The sequence below is a fragment of the Euphorbia lathyris genome, chromosome 7 (assembly GCF_963576675.1).
Source record: "Euphorbia lathyris chromosome 7, ddEupLath1.1, whole genome shotgun sequence".
NCBI classification, from domain to species: Eukaryota; Viridiplantae; Streptophyta; class Magnoliopsida; order Malpighiales; family Euphorbiaceae; genus Euphorbia; species Euphorbia lathyris.
Window position 1 is genome coordinate 73,127,139 of NC_088916.1, and position 19,333 is coordinate 73,146,471.

Consider the following 19,333-nt stretch of genomic DNA (forward strand, 5'->3'; position numbering starts at 1 on the left):
GTCTGATGCTGACATGCTTCATCCTGCTACGTTGGATTAGGTTCTTTGATAGATCAATTGCACTTTTGTTGTCACATTTGACTTCAATTGTTTTAGTCTGAACACCATAATCTTCAAGCTGTTGCTTAATCCATAGGACTTGAGCAACACAGCTTCCAGCAGCAATGTACTCAGCTTCAGTGGTTGACAGGGCTACTGACGCCTGTTTCTTGCTGAACCAGGACACAAGACAGCTCCCAAGGAAGTGGCATCCTCCTGAGGTGCTTTTTCATTCAAGCTTGTCTCATCCGTAGTCATCGTCAGTGTATCCAAGAAGTGTGAAATCTGAAGTGTTGGGATACCATAAACCTGCATTCACTGAGCTTTGTAAATATCTAAGGATTCTTTTTACAGCTATGTAATGAGATTCCTTAGGGTTAGATTGATATCTAGCACAATAACATACTGAGAACTGAATGTCCGGCCTACTCGCTATTAAGTAAAGTAGAGAGCCTATCATACCTCGATATAATTTGCTGTCTACCGACTTACCATTCTCATCAGTGCAGAGGACAGTGTCAGTGCCCATTGGAGTAGATATTGGCTTACAATTTTCAAGTTCATATTTCTTCAATATCTCCTTTGCGTACTTAGTTTGACTTATGAAGATGCCATTTTTCCCTTGTTTGATTTGAAGTCCAAGGAAGAAGTTGAGTTCTCCCATCATTGACATTTCAAACTCAGTTTGCATCTACTTGCTAAATTCCTTGCACATTGACTCATTAGTGGCACCAAAAATAATGTCATCCACATAAATCTGAGCCAGCAGGGTATCTTTACCCTTCCTCTTAATGAATAAGGTTGTATCAGCTTTGCCTCTGACGTAATTTCTAGTCAGCAGGAAACTGGTCAGCCTCTCATACCAAGCACGTGGTGCTTGCTTGAGGCCGTACAGAGCCTTTTTTTTGAGTTTATAAACATGGTTTGGGAACTTAGGATCCTCAAACCCTGGAGGCTGATTAACATAGACTTCCTCGTTTATAACTCCATTAAGAAATGCACTCTTAACATCCATTTGAAATAATTTAAAGTTCATATAAGATGCATATGCACATAAAATTATAATAGCCTCTAGCCTTGCCACTGGGGCAAAGGTCTCACCGTAGTCAATACCTTCTTGCTGACTGTAGCCCTGAGCTACAAGTCTTGCTTTGTTTCTGACCACGTTCCCTTGTTCATCCAGCTTGTTGTGAAAGACCCATCTTGTTCCTATGGTCTTCTGGCTTCTTGGTTTTGGCACTAGATCCCATACTTCATTTCGTCTAAACTGATCAAGTTCTTCTTGCATTGCATTCATCCAGAATTCGTCATACTCAGCTTCAGCGAAATTCTTTGGTTCCTGGATTGAGACGAATGCTACGTTGCTGAGGTATCTCCTGAGTTGATTTCTCGTCATCAGGGTATTCTCAACGGCATCAAGAATGGCACTTTCAGAGTGCCCTCTTGGTATCCTAATCTCCTTTGGTAGATTGATGTCTTGCGCTGGCTGTGTTTCAACAATCTCTGCAGGTGTAGATTGGTCAGTGAAAGTAATTTGAGTTTCACTTTTACCTTTGGTTAGCCCTTGAGGAAATAGCTCAGCAGCTGTTTCTTGGTCAGCGGGTACTGAGTGTGGATTGTCCTCGGTCAGTGGCTGGTACCTTCCTGCAGGGTTAGTTTCATCAAACTCGACATGTACTGACTCTTCTAAGACTTGAGTTCGTTTATTGAAAACTCTGTATGCTTTGCTGTTTGTTGAGTAGCCTAAGAAGATAGCTTCATCAGCTTTTGAGTCAAACTTAGCTAGGCTATCTTTGGTGTTTAAAATAAAACATTTACAGCCAAAGGCACAAAAGTATCCAATGTTGGGCTTTCGTCCTTTCCAAATTTCGTAGGGGGTTTTCTTTAGTATAGGTCTAACGAGAGCCCTATTAAGAATATAGCACGCTGTGTTGACAGCTTCTCCCCAAAAGTACTTTGGAAGCCTATGCTCACTCAGCATTGTCCTGGCTATTTCAACCAAGGTTCTGTTTTTCCTTTCAACAACCCCATTTTGTTGAGGCGTTCTAGGAGCAGAGAAACTATGGAAAATGCCGTTGGTTTCACAGAATTCAACAAACTATTGGTTCTTGAATTCTCCACCATTATCACTTCGGATGTGAGCTAACTTAAGGTCTTTATCATTTTCAAGTTTTCTAACCAAATTTGAAAATGTCTCAAAAGTTTCATCCTTGCTACTCAGCAGGATGATCCAAGTGTACCGAGAAAAGTCATCTACAATGACCAAGGAAAATCTTCTTCCACCCAAGCTCAGTGGCTGGACTGGACCGAAGAGATCCAAGTGTAGTAACTCTAATGGACGCTTAGTTGAGACAATGTTTTTACTATGAAAAGATTGTTTGGTTTGTTTTCCAGCTTGGCAAGCGTGGCATAATTGATCTTTTTCAAATTTAAGTTCTGGCAGACCTTCAACCAATTGCTTTCTTGATAATTTGGCCAGGAGGTCCATGCTTACATGACCAAGTCTCCTGTGCCATAGCCAGGAATTTTCTTCCTTTGACACTAAGCATACAGTTTTTGAAAACTTCTTTTCTAAGTTCAGCATGAAGACATTATCAATACGAGGGGCAGTTAAAATTAACTCATTTGTTTTACCCTCGAATATTTTACATCCAGTGTCATCAAATATAACTTTTCTCCCATTGTTACATAGCTGAGCTACGCTGAGTAAGTTATATTTGAGTCCGCTGACTAGGGAGACAGACTCAATAGTAGGATTACCACCAACGGTTCCTAACCCTACTATCTTACCCTTTTTGTTGTCTCCAAAACTTACGCTTCCTCCTCGTTTACGCTCAAACGTGATGAACTGAGTTTCATCACCAGTCATATGCCTCGAGCATGCACTGTCAATGTACCACATCTTTGACTTCTCGGCACACCTCAGGCTTACCTGCAATATAGCTAGTTGCTTTTAGGTACCCAATTCTTTTTGGGTCCTTGCTTGTTAGGTTCAACAGGTAAAGCATCATATTTTATTTTATGACGACATACTTGAACAGTATGTCCATTCTTTCCACAGAAGTCACAGCTGACCTTCCGTTTAGGATGTCTCACTGACTGGTCAGCACCCCAGTGCTGAGCGTGCCAGCACACCTTAGTGGTGTGTCCTTTCTTCCCACAGAAGTCACACTGGACATTCCGATGAGGATTCCATCTCTACTGACTAGTACTTCGGTACTCAGTGTTCAGAGGATTGTTTCTTTTATTCGGAACCTTAAGTTGGTTCTGAATTGATGTGACGTCCTTCCTCAGTTTCTTAGAATCTGATTGGACCTCAGAGACAAACTTTTGCATAATTCCTATGTTACTGTGCAAATCTGAGTTGTCCTGAAGAAGATATCGAAGGTCACTCAGTTTGACCTCCTCAACCTTGTCACATCGCATACTGAGTGCTCTAACCTTTTTATTACACTTTTTGACAAGTGTGTAGAGGTCACTCAGGGCATTAACCATTTCATTTCTGAGCAAGGGTAGTGATATTACCTCAGTTGAGTGTTCCTCATCGTCAGATGCAATGGAGGGGTCAGCATGCTCAGAAACACATGGCTCAGCAAGTTCGTCAGCCATGAAACAAATCTTTGCTGACTCAGTGGCATCAGCTTCAGATGATGATGAATCATCACTATCGCTCCAGGTTCCCACCATTGCCTTCTTGCCGTTCTTCCTTTCTTTCCTCAGCGAGGGACAGCTTGACTTGATATGGCCAGTTTGATGACATTCAAAGCATGTAATGGGCTTTGAGCTGCCCTTCTTGTACTTGTTGTCATTGGAGTCAGCTTTGTACTTATCAAACTTCTTGTAAGGCTTCTTAGAATATTTGTCATTCTTTTTGAACAGCCTCTTCATCTTTCTAGTGAACATAGCCATTTCTTCATCGTCTGTTGAGCTCCCATCAGTGGAGTCAGCTTTCATGACAAGAGACTTTTGCTTCTTGTCTTCAGACTTTTCCTTCACCTCGAAATTCTTCATTGAGATCTCATAGGTCAGCAGTGAGCCAATGAGTTCATCATACTTGTAGGTGGTTAAGTCTTGAGCTTCCTCAACAGCAGTTTTCTTTGCTTGCCAGCTTTTAGGAAGACTCCTAAGAATCTTCTTGACTTGCTCTTCCTCAGTGAAGATCTTTCCAAGTCTCTTGAGCTCGTTGATGATGTTTGTGAATCTTGCATTCATGTCTGAGATTCCTTCATCATCGTTCATTTCGAACAGCTCGTACAATCTCATATGCTGGTTCACCTTGGATTCTTTCACCTTGTTGGTTCCTTCGTAAGTGACCTCCAGCTTCTTCTAGATCTCATGCGCTGACTCACAACCTGAAATCTTGTTGTATTCTGCAGCATCTAGCGCACAGTGAAGCATGTTTATAGCCGAAGCATGGTTTTGTAGCTTCTTGAGATCATCCTCTGTCCATTTAGTCTTAGCTTTGACAACCGTTTGGCCATCAATAGTTTCAACAGGAACAAATGGGCCTTGGACTATAGATAGCCATGCGCTCATGTTTGTTGCCTGAATGAAGTTCTTCATTCTATTCTTCCAAAAGGTATAGTTAGACCCGAAGAATAGAGGAGGCCGAGTTATGGACAGACCCTCAGGTAAAATCTGAGTTGTCAGATTTCCTAGGAGAAACCGAGTCCTGTTTTCAGCCATAGTGAGGATCAGCTTAAGGTAGTTAAACCTTTCACAGTGAGCTATTAGGCTCTGATACCACTTGTTGGTCCCTTATAACGTAACAAGTTAGTTCCAAGAGGGGGGATAGGAACTATTTAAAATTTTGGTGCGTTAAGGCTGACTTCTTTTTGAATGAAAAGGATTACACAACGCGCTGAGTGAATTCAAGACACTAGCTTAGTCAACTTATGACTAAGTCAGCTTCTTTCCTTGAGTCAGGAGATAGCACTTGAGTCTATTCCTGAACTCAGATACTCAATGCACACAACTCAGCGTGACCTCTTTACTTAGTCAGTTTTCGAGCAAGCAAAATATATCAAAGGAGTTTAAGGGTTAGAAAGATATTACTCAGCAGATTTATCCAGGTTCGGCCTCTATGCCTACGTCCTGTCCCCGGAACACGTTCCGAGCTTTCGAACACCAAACCTTTTACAACTAGAAGCTGAGTATAACAAGAGTACCTTCCTCTATACCTCTACTCACTCCTATTCTACCGCTGAGTACTATAACCGAGTACTCAGCCTCTCCTTTCTATACTTCTAGAAATGATAATGAGATTGTCCTAAACAACAATTGTTAAGACACTTTAGATGATTGGAAATCACTACTCTAGACTTTTACACAATAATATGGAAATTGGTGTAAGGTATTTGCTTTGCTTTTTCTCACAGAATCTTCGAATATGGATTTGGTCAGCGTTCCGACTACTTGAAGTTCTGCATAGATTGAAGCATATTGATGGCCTTTATATAGTGACACTTGAGGCACCTGGTCATTTCGAATTTCGAAATAACCGTTGGAGGGAAACGGCTTCTTGTCGTTGTCACTCTGGGCGTGCTCAGTGTCGTTGGCCAATAGAATCCTTGCATCTTCTGTCTTCGTCAGTCTTCAGCAGAATGTTTCGCCATTTATGGAAAAGTCCACGAGACAGCTTTCTGTGCCTTCTGAACCTTTCCTAAAGTAGGAATACTTTGTCTAGAAGTTGAACATTCTCTGCCGCTGTCCAGACTACTTTGTCGTCCAACTCAGCAGCTTCTCCTTGAAGCTTTTGCCATGAAGGCTTCCAGATCCTTCTCTTGCTGAGTCGTCGTTTTGGTTGATACGGCTTCATTTTGAACTTATAAGCCGAATGGTGTTGATGTGTTGACTTGGGCTTGACTTCCACTTTATGGGCCTTTAGGATTTTTAATCTTAATGTCTTATACACAATTAAACTCAACATTGAACAAACACATTAGTGTAAATAAATCAAAGCATTATAAATTTAATGTGTTAGAATATTTACTTAAATAATTTTGTCAAATCAAAATCATGTGGAAAGGTGTTTCAACAAACTCCCCCATTTTGATGTTGGTAAAAATATTCAGTCGAAGAACTCAGTGTTGAGCTCCCCCATGATGGTTGACCTATATTATCAAATAACTCCCCCGTAAGGGTTGAGCTACTGACTTAGTTTTACTCTAAACATTTCAAGGTTTAATTGAGTAAGTCTAAGGTCAGTTTTCAGAGATAGATCGGCACATGGAACATATTCTATTTAACTCAATTTACGCGGAAGGTTTAAATATCAGAGAGCACGGAGTAAAATTTGTTCAATGAGTTTTATTTAAGTGAACATATAAGAAGTGGTCAACATGCATGATCAACACAGCAAACATATCATCAATTGATATAGACAGTAAAGCACAGTTGATTTAAAGAAGATGCGTTTTAACAAATTATATCAAACACTTAAGTAGGCATCGCATAAGAGTAGTCAGTGTGAAATGATAAAGATGCATATAATTTGTTTCAAGTTTAAAGTCAGCACAATACAAAAAGAATACAGACAAAAAGGTTCAAAAACAAAAGCTATTCTAGACAATACAAGTTAAGCTATTTTTGTTTGTCATTGCCCTTGTGTTGCTGACTGACTAATGCTTGCTGAGTTCTTGGGGCTTGTTCTTTCTCCCCCGTTTTGCCATCATCAGGTTTGGGAATGAAGATTGAGTCATTGGCAGCTTGAGTAAGACGCTGAGAAAATGCCTTCAGCTTTTTCGTGCTTTCATTTATTCCGTCGAAGATTGGAACGCCATCATCGATAATGGTTCGAGGAATACCGATAGAGGCAGCACTCAGCATGCTTAAAACAGCGACTTGAGACTTGCCGATCCAGTGCATGTTGTCAGTGAGCATTGCAAAAGCTTGATGAAACATTTTTAGTAGAGATGAATCATAATACTCACATTGACCCTGGATTTTGCGCACATCGCTGTAGATTGCTCGAGAATACTTCAGAATCTCGTTCGTTTTAAGCTCGACAGTGGCCATCTCTTGCCTATTTAAGTTCAGCAGACACACAGCCTCAGAAATTTGCTCAATGGAGCATTGGGAGGAAGTGGAAAGCTGGTGATTGTTCGTGTGTAGTTTTCTTTTTTTACTTGTTGAGTTGCTTACCCTTCCTGTTTCCCTTCCTAAATAAAGTATGCGTTGCTAATTGAGCTATAACTCATTCTTTTTTAATTCTAATTGAACATATAGTAAATTATTCTTTGAAACTATACACAAATTCAGTTCTATGATTATTGGAAGAAAGTCGAGTTAACATTTATGTACAAAACATTGTAAACTTAAGTTTAATGTTTATTAGACGGTACAATTTCAAATCTCATTAACGGAAGATATTTTTTCAAATACTACAATCATATTCTTGTCACCCTCTAACGTTCTAATCAATGGCAGAACCAGGAATTAAGATTTGGTGGTTTAATTTTAACCATGTAGTTGACGAAAAAATTTCAAAGTCCAGCCCATTAGGACTGGGTACAATTTTTTTAGGGTAGAACCAGGAATTAAGATTTGGGAGTGCTAATTTTAATCGTGCGGTTGATAAAAAAATTTTAGCCTCCAACGCGTTAAAACTGTAAAAATGTTATCATTTTATAGAAACTAGCATTGAATTAATAGAAAATTAAACATGTTTACTTTTTTTAATGGCAAAGACATATTAAAAATGAATTCAAAAGTGTTATCAAAATAAAAAATAAATAAAAACTTTTTAAAAGAAAATAAGGTTAGAGGGAGTTAAACATAAGACCTCTTAAATAAAAATAAACATACTTAATCATCTCATCTACCTTTAAATATTGAAATAATACTACATAAAGTCAATATAGTTCTCTCCAAAATTTTATCAGATACCGTTATTAAAAAAAAATTCTCAATTATCCGACCTTGATTCTAATCACCTAATAAAATTTGAAATTACATATTATCTATTAAATGGGAAAACTTATAATCGGTTAATATGATTTGAAATTGTACAATATGTAAATATTAAATTTTTTTTTATGTGAAAGCTAATTTACGTTTTTGCTTGTAAGTTGTAACACATGATTATCCTTATTCTTGTATTCGTGGAGAATTTCTCATTTATAACGTGCCAAAGCACGGCGTCGTTTCCTCTGCATTCCTACCCCTAAAACAGCCAACCGATACTACAGCCCCGCAAACTAAATCAAATTATCTGTTTGGGAGAAAAGAAAAGAAAAGTAGAAGGGAAACCAAACCATGGGTGCAGAAGAAGAGAAGCATTGGAAGCAGGCAAACCCTAATTCTATATCTAGGGAACAGTTCCTCTCCTGGAAACGCCGAAAGGTCTTTTTTTCCCCCTTCGTTCTTAGGGATTTGTTTCTTTGTTATGTCTATTTTTCTATTCCTGTTTCCGTTCAAATTTGGTGAATGTTGAATTCTGAGTTTTTCAATTCATTCTCCAACTAAGCTCTTATCACTAATCGATCTAATGGAAAATTCGTAGTTTGGTTAAAATCAACTGATGTTGCTATTACTTGCTTTGGATTAACATGAAATGCCAGTGTTGAGATGGTAAGAAAAAGGAAGAACTGAATTAAACAGCCTCTTAGGTTCTTAAAAAAATGTCTATACTTTACCCAATTTGCAAACTGTGTTTTATTAAAACAAAGTATTTAATTATAACTAAACTCTTTTTTATCTTAAAAAAAATTATTCTTAAATATCAGTAAAACACAACCCCCGAAAAAAATTGCTAAATCGAAACAATAAATAATATGGTAGAATTTTACGTTTTTTACTAATTTGACAGTTTATGAACTAAATTGATATTTCAATTCATTTTACATAGTTACAATTTGATTTTAACATCTGTGTTTTGTCAATATATAAATGTAATTGAAAGAAAAATTAAAAAATATTCTTAATTGTCATTAATTACTTAAAAGTTTAATTTTAAATATTTTGTTTTGTAAAAAAAAAACATACCGCATATTTCTATTTGTAAAATTTTAAACCACGGACCTTAAACCACAAGCATTTTTTTCAGACTTTACCTTTTTTTTTTTTAACTATGAGCAATTGTTTCCAATTCTAACCAAATATTTTATAACTACTATTCAGAGTAAATATTAAAAAGAGTTAACAAAAAATATCAAACGTACACTTAATTTTTACCATAGCTATTAAAGGCGCAAGACGCACTAAGTCGCTAAAAGGTCCTGAAGCCTAGGGCACAAGGTGCCATGCACACTCTTGATGAGCATGAAAGTGTTGATACTAATACCACTAATACTCTTGATGAGCATAAGCCATGATGAACCAAAACGCACATTTATAACCACACAAACAAGACAAAACCAAATAAAAATATAATATTAAATGTCAAAATCAGCAAATTAAGTTCACAGAAACCTATAATTAACCTAAATACCTAATGAACTCAAAAAAAACTAATAATCATCATCCGATCTTCCTCAAAATTAATATCATCCCCTCCAAAATCTCTACTATCAATTTCATATCCAATTTTCTCTTCATATTCTTAGTCTGTCTTACACTTTCACTTAGATTAGTAGCAGGTTAAAACACTAAATGTTACTGATGCGCAAAACTAATCAAAACACTAAATGTTACTGAGGCGCATCTTAATGACAGCTTCTCAAGCCCATGTGACGCGCACAAGGCGAGAGCCTTTTAAACCTAACCTCGCCTAGGACAATTAAGGCTAACTACCTTGAGCCTTGCTTAAGGCATGCCTTTAGCAACTATGATTTTTACTACACAATCCTTTTTTCAATCCCAGCAAAGATTAGATTAATTATAACATCATATGAATAAAAATATGTCTCTTTAACGAAATTACTATCGATAAGCAGAAGTTAATTCTTGAAATTCATATTCAAAGAGAAATTTGAGAATAATGCTAAAAAAAGTTCCATTGTTTATCAGTTTTTTCCGGGAACAACTTCCATAAACCTCCATAGCCATGAATAAATTGCCTGCAAAGTAAGAAAAATAAGTGCCATTATATATATGAAAAGAAAACTTGAATTTAATGAATGAGATAATAGGATAATTAATTAGCAATTACCATATTCATTTCAACTGAGAAAACATTCTTAGATGCGGATCAACCGGTAAACCCATTGTCTCAAACGCCGGATCATAAACTGAATTTCTTAAAGCTGGCCTGCGAATTTATATAATTCACAAAAATAATTTTAACCATTAAAACACTCCCCTTTAATAAATAAATAGAGGTAAAATACATCCACGATCCTTGAATTATAGAGCTATTATTATTATGGTCTCTAAACTTCAATTTCTAGGCATAAACCGTTTTTCAACTTCACATTATTTTAACATTAAAGTCCAAAATCAACTAAAATCCATAAAAATTTAATAAAGTCATGATATGGACAAGTTTAACTAACTGCATCATTCTCCTTTTTATCATGTCACCATAAGTTATATGCAAGTTACTATTTTATCCTCGTCTATAATAGATTTTTTTAAAGACTTTTTTTTTTTTTGTTGATTTAGACTTTAATATTATAGTAATGTAATTTAGACTTTAATATTATAGTAATGTACGTAAGTTCAAGGATTTTATGCCGAGTAATAAAGTTTAGGGACTATGTAAAGTATTAGTAGCGCTATAATTCTGGGGTTATGAATGTAATTTACTGAATAAATATATGATTATAAGAAAACTGATATTGAACCTTGGATGAGAAAGAGTAAGAGCATTAGAGTTCCCATCGGTGTTTTGGGAAGCATTGCTTTCCGGAGTTGTTGTTTGCACCTGTATATATTATATGTATATATATATTAAAATATTATGCAAATAAATATTTTAATTCATAGAAAAAGTTAATACCTTTCTGCGTTTTTGTGAAGATGATTCTCCCTGTTCAAGTGTCTTGCGTGCTCCCCGAGTTTCTTTCTGAAAACATGTGAATATAATTTTAGAAAAATAATATGTTGTTTTCTGTATTTGCAAGTAGAGAAATGTGTAGTTTTTTTCAAGATTAATGCTCATGTTTGGATTGTTAGAGTGCGTATGAATACGGTATTCAAAAGAAAAGAATACAGTGATTGTATCACCGGGTTGACTAACAGATGTCAACATTTGATAGGCTTAAGAGTTGCAATATCGGTTGATTAACAGGTTGTTGCAATTACGACTGTCTAACTGAACCAATGATTTAACCACTGAGTTCTTTACTTCAGAAGCCGGTGTTTTGGACACTAATTTTACAAGCATTCTAACAATCCAAACTTTGTAATCAGCGCTTACTTAAGGAATTTACATTATTCTGAAGAAAAATCGTAACGAAGGATAAAAGATAATAAAAGTACGAACATACCCCTTTACGGTTTGTTGTTGGAGGTACAGTATCCGATTGAAGAGGACGTGGAAATTGGATGTTCTCATTTCCTCTTGTGTCCTATTAATTAACAATTAATATTTACTTCAATTAACAATATACGAATTAATTATTAATTAGAAGATATTTTAATTTTCTTTTTCAAAAGAAATAAAAGAAAGGTTAATTTGTACCTGATATATATGACCCGAATTCAAGAGGTGATATTGTTGTTCCAATTCCCTAATTAAGTAAATTATTATAAAATGAAAAATATTTTGTAACAGAAAAAATAAAATTAATTGCATGAGTACCAACCTAGGATCGAAAGGAGTTGCGAGAAATTCGCTGATGCTCATTCGTCGTTGGAATGGTTGATGATGAGGATTAAAATGTTCTTGATGCCTAAATTGAATTTAATTTAGACATAATCTTATTAATTTAAATGAATAAAATGAAATTAATGAGTTTAATTTGGAATCAAAATATACATACCAGGGAAGCATATGATTAGGAACAGGGGTATCATACTGTGGTGTTCCTGGCAGCGGCGGCCTGAATATTCCAAAAAAAAAGAAGAGGTGTAATTATATCCTTAATAATAGTTTATAGGATGTAATTTTTAATCCAATTTGACTTGTTTCCAGTTGATAATTTTGGAGCTAACTTTTACTTGCAAATTAGGCTTAAAGTACCATATGACCATGGATCTATAAAAAATGATTGTATTTACTGTTTGACTTATTATTTTGTGACATTGGCTCCCTAAGGTACAATAATTAATTACACTTGGTCCTTAACATATAGCAGTGCAATTTAGACAAAAATTAGAGTGTATGAAAGACCCGTTAAAACTGCGTGTGTGATGATTGCTAATCGGATGGAGAAGAACTAATGCTCTCCAAGTGGATTTTACCAAGGTTGCAGAAGATAACAAACCAGTGGATTTTAGGGGTGAAATATTGGGTAAAAAGCACTTATGGTGCCATGCATGTTATTTTCCTGCCACATGGCAGCCATTTGTCTGTCATGCGACAATAAATTAAAAAGGCATAACACTCATTTTAACCCCTAAACTAAAACTTCAAAGTCAATTAGGACCTTAAACTATCAAAATCATCACTCGTCCCTAAACTAAGTAAAAGTCATCAATTGAGTCCCAATCATGAGCAAAAATCGTCAGTTGAGTCCTCATCGAAAATCATTCGGTTGAACAGTTCTAGACTCTCTTCTCCAAATTCATTTTGAGCCAACACAATGATCATTACAGTCCATATCAAATAGTCACAGTTTCTGATTTTAGGATAGTATAAGGACTCAATTGATGATTTTTACTAAGTTCAGGGACTTAATTGATGATTTTGATAGTTTAAGGTCTTAATTGACTTTCAAGCTTTAGTTTGGGGACTCAAATGGATATTATGCCAATTAAAAATTATAACAGCTATAATTCTGGTAAAATAAAATCAATTGCCTGTTTTATCCTTCTCAACTTGTACTTCCACATGTGGCATCAAGTTTCTTTTGCAAATTATCTACGTTATCTTTTCGGCGCAATGTGGATACTAAATTGACCATTGTGACCCTTATAACAATATATGTTTATATACTCTTAATTTATATGCTCATTAAGTTGTTATTTTGTCATTTTATTTAGTTATTCTAAAGTACTAAAATATTATTTAAAAAAGTAGCTATACCTTGAAGTGAGAGAAGGGTGAGGCAACATGATTTCAGAACCTGGTGGCATCATCTGTCCTTCATTCAGCATTTGGTATGGAAACTGTTGGGGACTGCAATTATTCAACAAAAATAAAAATAGCTTCATGTGTTTTCCTTTTCTTTTTAATACACTAACGCGAATTTTGGAGATTCTTAAACCGAATAAATTGTTGATTTAAAAAAATGAACCGAATCGTACTATTATAGTCTTACCTGTGATGGACAGAAGGATCTTGTGGCATCATTTGTCCTTGATTCAGCATTTGGTTTGGAAACTGTTGGGGACTGCACGAATTTTGGAGATTCTTAAACCGAATAAATTCAGAATTAAATTGAATTGTTGACTTAAAAAAGCGAATTGAATTGCACCGTTGATTTACATTGTGTATAATTATAGTCTTACCTGTGATGGCCAGACGGATCTAGTGGTACGAAATTTTGCTCATACACATTTGGCATTCCAGGGACTTGATGATTATGAAGTTGAATTTCATTATTTGGTAAATTTTGAGGCCTAATATCATCATTAAGTAATATTTGTTAATTAATTTACTGCTCCATCACAAAGTTAATTAACAAATTAATTGATTAATTAGTGTTAAACGTACCCTGCAGGAGCATTAACATTGAGAGAAAGCCACTGCTCATTTGGTGGTTGCTGCTGGTTCATCCAAGCTGGATAATAATCCTGCATATATAATGTAAATAAATAAATAATTGTTTCACATTTATATATTTAAATAGAATTATGATTTCAGTTCACAAAAAATTACTAACTTGTGGCTGGGAAAATGTCAGAATGAATTGTCCACGTCCATCACCACCAAATGTGGAATTGTAATTCACCGGAGCTATCGGTTGATTAAATGCGGGCCTAGATAAACCGAACAGATATCTTAATTCATAAACATGTCTACTCTCAATTTATTTTAACAATTAAATTTAACCCATCAATTTAAAATAATAAAGAAAAATTAATTAATAATTTTTTTTATATTAAAATCAAAACTTACTGAAAAAACTCAGGAGGGAAGCCATTTTCTGGTTGACTATTAAACTGAATAAAAGGTGGAAATGGCTCAAGCTGCAGTTCATTTTCCATTCGGATTTGAACCTCCTAATCATAATCATAATCCCAAACAAATAATTAAGGAAAAATTAATTTAATTTACCCTTACCGGATTTGATAACAGTGGAAAAAAAAGTGAAACATACTTACATTTGTTGAATTCGGTGTCCTTCCAAGTGCACTTTGATTTCCAGGTAAAACAACAGAGATATCATCAAGCCCAAAAGAAGCTTCTTTGCCACCAGAATTTGTCTCACCCTCCATACCCAATCCTAATAGTATAAATAATTTCCCCAAAAAAATTCAAACATGTTCAGATATTTATACTAAGCAAGCACATGCTTCATCCTCTGGAACAGACATTATTCAAAATTAACCATTAATAACTGGATTCTAATAATTAAATGAAGATAACCATTGAAATCAACCATTAATTACTGGATTCTAATAATTAAATGAAGATAACCTTTTAATTAATGCATATGATTTACATAATCCTAACATTTATACAAAAATAAGTATAAAATACATTACACATAGATTTTCATTTATTGAACAAAATTCCCTTTACAAAAAGATAAAGGGAATTAAGTCAGACATCATATAAATTAAGTCAGACATGCATATGATTCACATAATCCTAACATTTATTGAACAAAATTCCCTTTATAAATTAAGTCAGACATCATATAAATTAATTATTCATTACTAAATTACAATTGAATAAAATTCCCTTTACAGATAGATAAAGAATATAATTAAAATTAAGTCAGACATCATATAAATTAATTATTCATTACTAAATTACAATTAAATTAAAATAAGGCTTTTTAATTAATTTGCATATAATTCACATAAGAAAAACAGAAAAGTTTATTTGTCATCAGTTAATTATTGTAGAACGAAATTTTTTTATCCTACTTCTAAGAAACGGGAGAAAAGTTTATCGTACTTTTATTAAAAATCCGTAAAAAGTGTACGTTACTTAAAACATGTTGGAAATTTTCTAACACTTCAAAATTTGACACGTATATGAAGATAAGCCCTTTTAATTGATACATATTATTCACATAGAAACAAAAACAAAATATGCACTACTAGAGTCAGATCAAAAATTTGTGTTTGTTAATTATTATAGAATGACAAAAAAATTATCCTACTTTATAAAAGACTGAAGAAAATTACCGTACTTTCACTAAAAATCCGTAAAACAGTGTACGGTACTTAAAACATATTAAAAAGTTTCTTGCACTTAAAAAAACTTGACACGTATATGTAATTTATCTGATAATTAATAGATTCTAATTAAATGAAGATAAGCCCTTCTAATTTTTATAAATATAAATCCTTTTAATTAATAGATGTGATTCACACAAAAACAAAAAGTAAATTATGCACAAATACAGATTGATCTAAAAGTTTGTTTGTCGTTTGTTAATTATTATAGAACGTCAAATTTTTTATCCTACTTATGTGAAAGACTGGAGAAAAGTTTATCGTACTTTAATCAAAAATCCATAAAAAAAAAAAAGTGTACGATACTTAAAGCATGTTGGAAAATTTCTAACACTTAAAAATTTGACACGCATATGTATTTATCCAATAATTACTATATTCTGATGAAATGAAGATAAGCCCTTTTAATTAATACATATGATTCACACCAAAAAAAAAATTATGCACAAATAGAGATCGATCTAAATTTAGTTTGCTACTTAATATAGTTCCCTACGATTGACATGTGATAATGTAATTTAAACCAGCAACTCAAATTTCCTTAACCCAAAGCCCACAAGAAACAAGTCTAAGAAGTGAACAATCACCTGATCATAGTTGATGTAGATGTGGTGAAACATATAGACAAACAGCAGAATTCTTGCAACCTGCATTACATTATTCACTTTAGCCAAGTAGAAATATAAAGAAAAAGAGCTCTACTTGCTACTCATTTATCGCATGGCTAAAAGCGGTGTCAACTATTTCAAGACTTAAAAATGGCATTTTATGGTTGGTTTCTCCGATCTACTTTCACATCCTCGATAGATCATTAACTTATGTGTCCCGAGAGTTTGTATTTTACACATTTTGAATCCACCCGCTTAATCTTTAGAATTTATATTTCAATTAGTGTACAGGGCGATGGTTACCTACGTGCTTAAAACATGAAGTTCGAAGTGGGATGGGAGGAGACTTCCTTTTAGCAATTACACCTTTCAACCTGAATGAATGAACCAGCGAAGAAAACGCCTAAGGTGCACTTGCATAAATTACACCTTTCAACCTCGACCCTCCACTTGACACTAAACATAGAAAGGCGTACTCTTGAAACCAGCTATATTCAATAAATTTAGATCAAGAAATTGTCACTTAACAAGAAACAGGGCTCTCAAGTAAGATCATCGTACAGTCACAAAACCTGAAACACCATCCCTGATCCTCAGGTGGTACTGCAATTGACAATAGAAAATGAGTGAACTTACTATGTTCAGTGTCAAGTGGAGGGTCGAGGCACTTTCAGTGAAAGCCGCAGTTGCAAGGCCCATCACAAAGTACAATATCATTATTCGGATTAACTTCATTGGATTTGCACTTTGCACAGAATATCTGGAATAAATAAGGAAAGAGATATCAGTACAACTATGATTACGCAAAAACATTCTCAGATGACATAATTTTGCCACTTGCATCTTCATCCTTAGATTTATTTGCTGTTTGAAAATCCAAACTTCATCTATCAATTAGAGATGTTGTAACCTATAGAGTAATAAAAAAAAAAGGGCGGCCCGGTCGCACTACGCGTCCCCGCTGAGCGAGGGTCCGGGGAGGGGTCCCACCACAAGGGTGTACTGGGGGCAAGCCTTCCCCTGCCAATTTATTTGGCAAGAGGCCGCTCCTAAGACTCGAACCCGTGACCTCTTAGTCACACGACAACAACGTTTACCGTTGCGCCAAGGCTCGCCCTCAACCTATAGAGTAATATGCATATAAAAAAGTTCATCTTATTTAAAACCGGAGATTATGGTTCATTGTCTACTTTTGCTGCTCCATTCTGCTATATATAGGTAAAGTAAGTTTAGAGGGTTTTTTTATTTCAGAGTTCAAATGTAGGGAAAATAGCAAACTAGATATACAAGTTACAGAAATAAACAAAACCAAAGACGAATTGGCTGGATTTGAAATCAATGAAGAGGAATCGGATCACCTTCTAACCTTGCGCAATGATCCTCATCAAGCTACACTGTGTTCTTTTGGTGGCCAAATGCCACAAAATGCTGCACTCCTTCCGGTAATCTGAACTGAGTAACCGACCACTCCGAGCTGAAATATTTGGGCAATACACCTATATTGCAAAAACAAGAATCTAAGCTCCAATTCCAAACATTTGGCATTAAAGCCTAAGGCTTTTTTCAATAGGTGCGTTTGGTTTAAATTCCGGAATTGGAATGACGATGAGTAGAAAATATGAAGGATGGTACCTCTGAGAATGGAAAGAGATGAAACGCTTAGGCTGTTAGAATTATTTGCTTCAGGTACAGTAAGTGATCTGTCATAGCCGATAACCTGAGTCGACCTTGAGGCTGAATACATGGACGGTTCCCTTGTCACTTGAGACAGCCAACCACTGAGCTTTGGAGGAGAATGCAAGACTGTATATTTCAGCTCTCTCTGCACCTCTCCTAACCTATTTAGTCACATAAAAAAAATTCAAAGATGGAAAACAGCATTAGAAATTCACAGATATATACTACTATTCCCTTTTTCACCAACAAAGTTAATATGCATATGAAGCATTCAACTAAATTATTTATAACCTTAGTTTCACAAGGGTCAAAGATGCCCTTAACACATTTCCACAATCATACACTTAACGTTTTTCAAAATTCAATTTCACCCTCATCGTTTTTCTCTAGCTTAATAGTGTCATTTTTCAAGTGAATACAGATGAATTTTGATTCATGCAAAATTGAACATTATGAAAAGAAGGATAATTCGCCTACGTTTCATAGTTTACAGACAATAATTGGGAATAAGGGAAGGAAATCAGAGTTAAAATCCTAGCAATCAAACAAATCAACTCACCATGAGGGTCCAATATCCTTGACCCATTTGACATGAACTTGGATTTGTTTGATCACTGAACAGGGATCACTGTTTATTTTTGGATTCTGATTGACATTGATGGGACTGCAAAAGATTGGTTAAGTTTCCAAAATTAGAATTCTTGTGTTCCAAATGGCAAATTCTAAAATTGCAAAATATAAGAAATGTTAGTTCTACTATATAAACTATAATATTTCCTTTTGAATCACCTCCAGAATAAACCTTGTGTGCCATTAATCCATGTTGAATCAAAAGTTTTTAAAATAAGAAGTTACCCATTCAAAGTAGCCACAATGATCTGAATGTCCTGCATGCAGAGGATTGAGAAGTTAGGTTTTGTGCAATAGAGTTTTACTCTAAAAAAAGGAACTAAGAAGAATAGAGATAAGATGAAGAAGAATAAGATTGATAAAGAACAAAAAAAAAACGAAAGCAGAAAATCTTAAACCTGATTGAAACAATCCATGGTAGGTTACAAGGACTGGAACCTGAACTGGAGGTGAACTGAAGATTGAATATAAGAACATTGACTATAAGAGCGATTAAGAGAGAAAGAGAGAGGATTGAAGGCAAAATGAAGAAACCTGAATAGTAAAATTCTATTTAGGTTTTGTGAAATCAGTTTTAATCTACAAGAAGAACAGTTACGAAGAAGAAAACGATTGAGAAGAAGATTATAAGAACGATAATTCATACCTCTTGCAGACATGAATCGAATGGATGGTGAAATCCATGGAGCGATTTGATACCGATGACTTGTTCGAAAGATCGAGGGAGAAGGAAGCTGGTGAAGATTAGCTGCATTCCTTATCATTGGGACAAACTATTAGCTGTATTCCGTATCATTGGGACAAACTATGGGTTGGGTCGGACAGAATCGGGTCGGGCTGGATCAAGCTACAAAAACTACTGGTTCAAATACATGAATATCATAATTAAGTACAAAATTACAACTAAACCATATCATCAAACTTAATTTTAAATATGTCATTATTTTCGAGTAAATTATACTAATAGTACCTGAATTTTATCA

At 35.0% G+C, this 19,333-nt stretch overlaps 1 protein-coding gene across 11 annotated transcripts; it reads right to left on the reverse strand.

Moving 5' to 3' along the window:
- Window positions 1-9,818: 9,818 nt before the first annotated feature.
- On the reverse strand, window positions 9,819-19,109 carry LOC136201060 (uncharacterized). 11 transcript variants are annotated; one of them, XM_065991615.1, is made up of 24 exons: window positions 18,997-19,109; window positions 18,749-18,804; window positions 18,576-18,607; window positions 18,280-18,384; window positions 17,676-17,881; window positions 17,402-17,539; window positions 16,680-16,803; window positions 16,351-16,531; window positions 16,023-16,082; window positions 14,350-14,471; window positions 14,144-14,247; window positions 13,908-14,004; window positions 13,739-13,818; window positions 13,534-13,644; window positions 13,344-13,415; window positions 13,109-13,201; window positions 11,904-11,963; window positions 11,727-11,813; window positions 11,603-11,651; window positions 11,409-11,489; window positions 10,919-10,984; window positions 10,764-10,843; window positions 10,130-10,228; window positions 9,819-10,037 (listed from the first exon to the last, which is right to left on the reverse strand). In XM_065991615.1, the coding sequence occupies exons 10-23, from the start codon at window positions 14,461-14,463 to the stop codon at window positions 10,135-10,137; spliced, it is 1,188 nt and encodes a 395-aa protein (XP_065847687.1). In that variant the 5' UTR covers window positions 14,464-14,471; window positions 16,023-16,082; window positions 16,351-16,531; window positions 16,680-16,803; window positions 17,402-17,539; window positions 17,676-17,881; window positions 18,280-18,384; window positions 18,576-18,607; window positions 18,749-18,804; window positions 18,997-19,109; the 3' UTR covers window positions 9,819-10,037; window positions 10,130-10,134. The 11 variants fall into 11 exon arrangements, with proteins under 11 accessions (XP_065847687.1, XP_065847688.1, XP_065847683.1 ...); XM_065991616.1 differs by having other exon boundaries at window positions 17,410-17,539; window positions 18,510-18,607; XM_065991611.1 differs by having other exon boundaries at window positions 16,351-16,499; window positions 18,510-18,607.
- Window positions 19,110-19,333: the final 224 nt, after the last annotated feature.

What these genes read in the sequence shown, in the direction of transcription:
- LOC136201060 (XM_065991615.1), bottom strand. Translation starts at nt 14,463, where the DNA reads ATGGAGGGTGAGACAAATTCTGGTGGCAAAGAAGCTTCTTTTGGGCTT. An exon ending in ATTCGGGTCATATATATCAG is followed by an intron (nt 11,490 to 11,602) that starts GTACAAATTAAC and finishes GTTAATTAATAG; the next exon opens with GACACAAGAGGAAATGAGAA. An exon ending in CAACAACAAACCGTAAAGGG is followed by an intron (nt 10,985 to 11,408) that starts GTATGTTCGTAC and finishes ACATGTTTTCAG; the next exon opens with AAAGAAACTCGGGGAGCACG.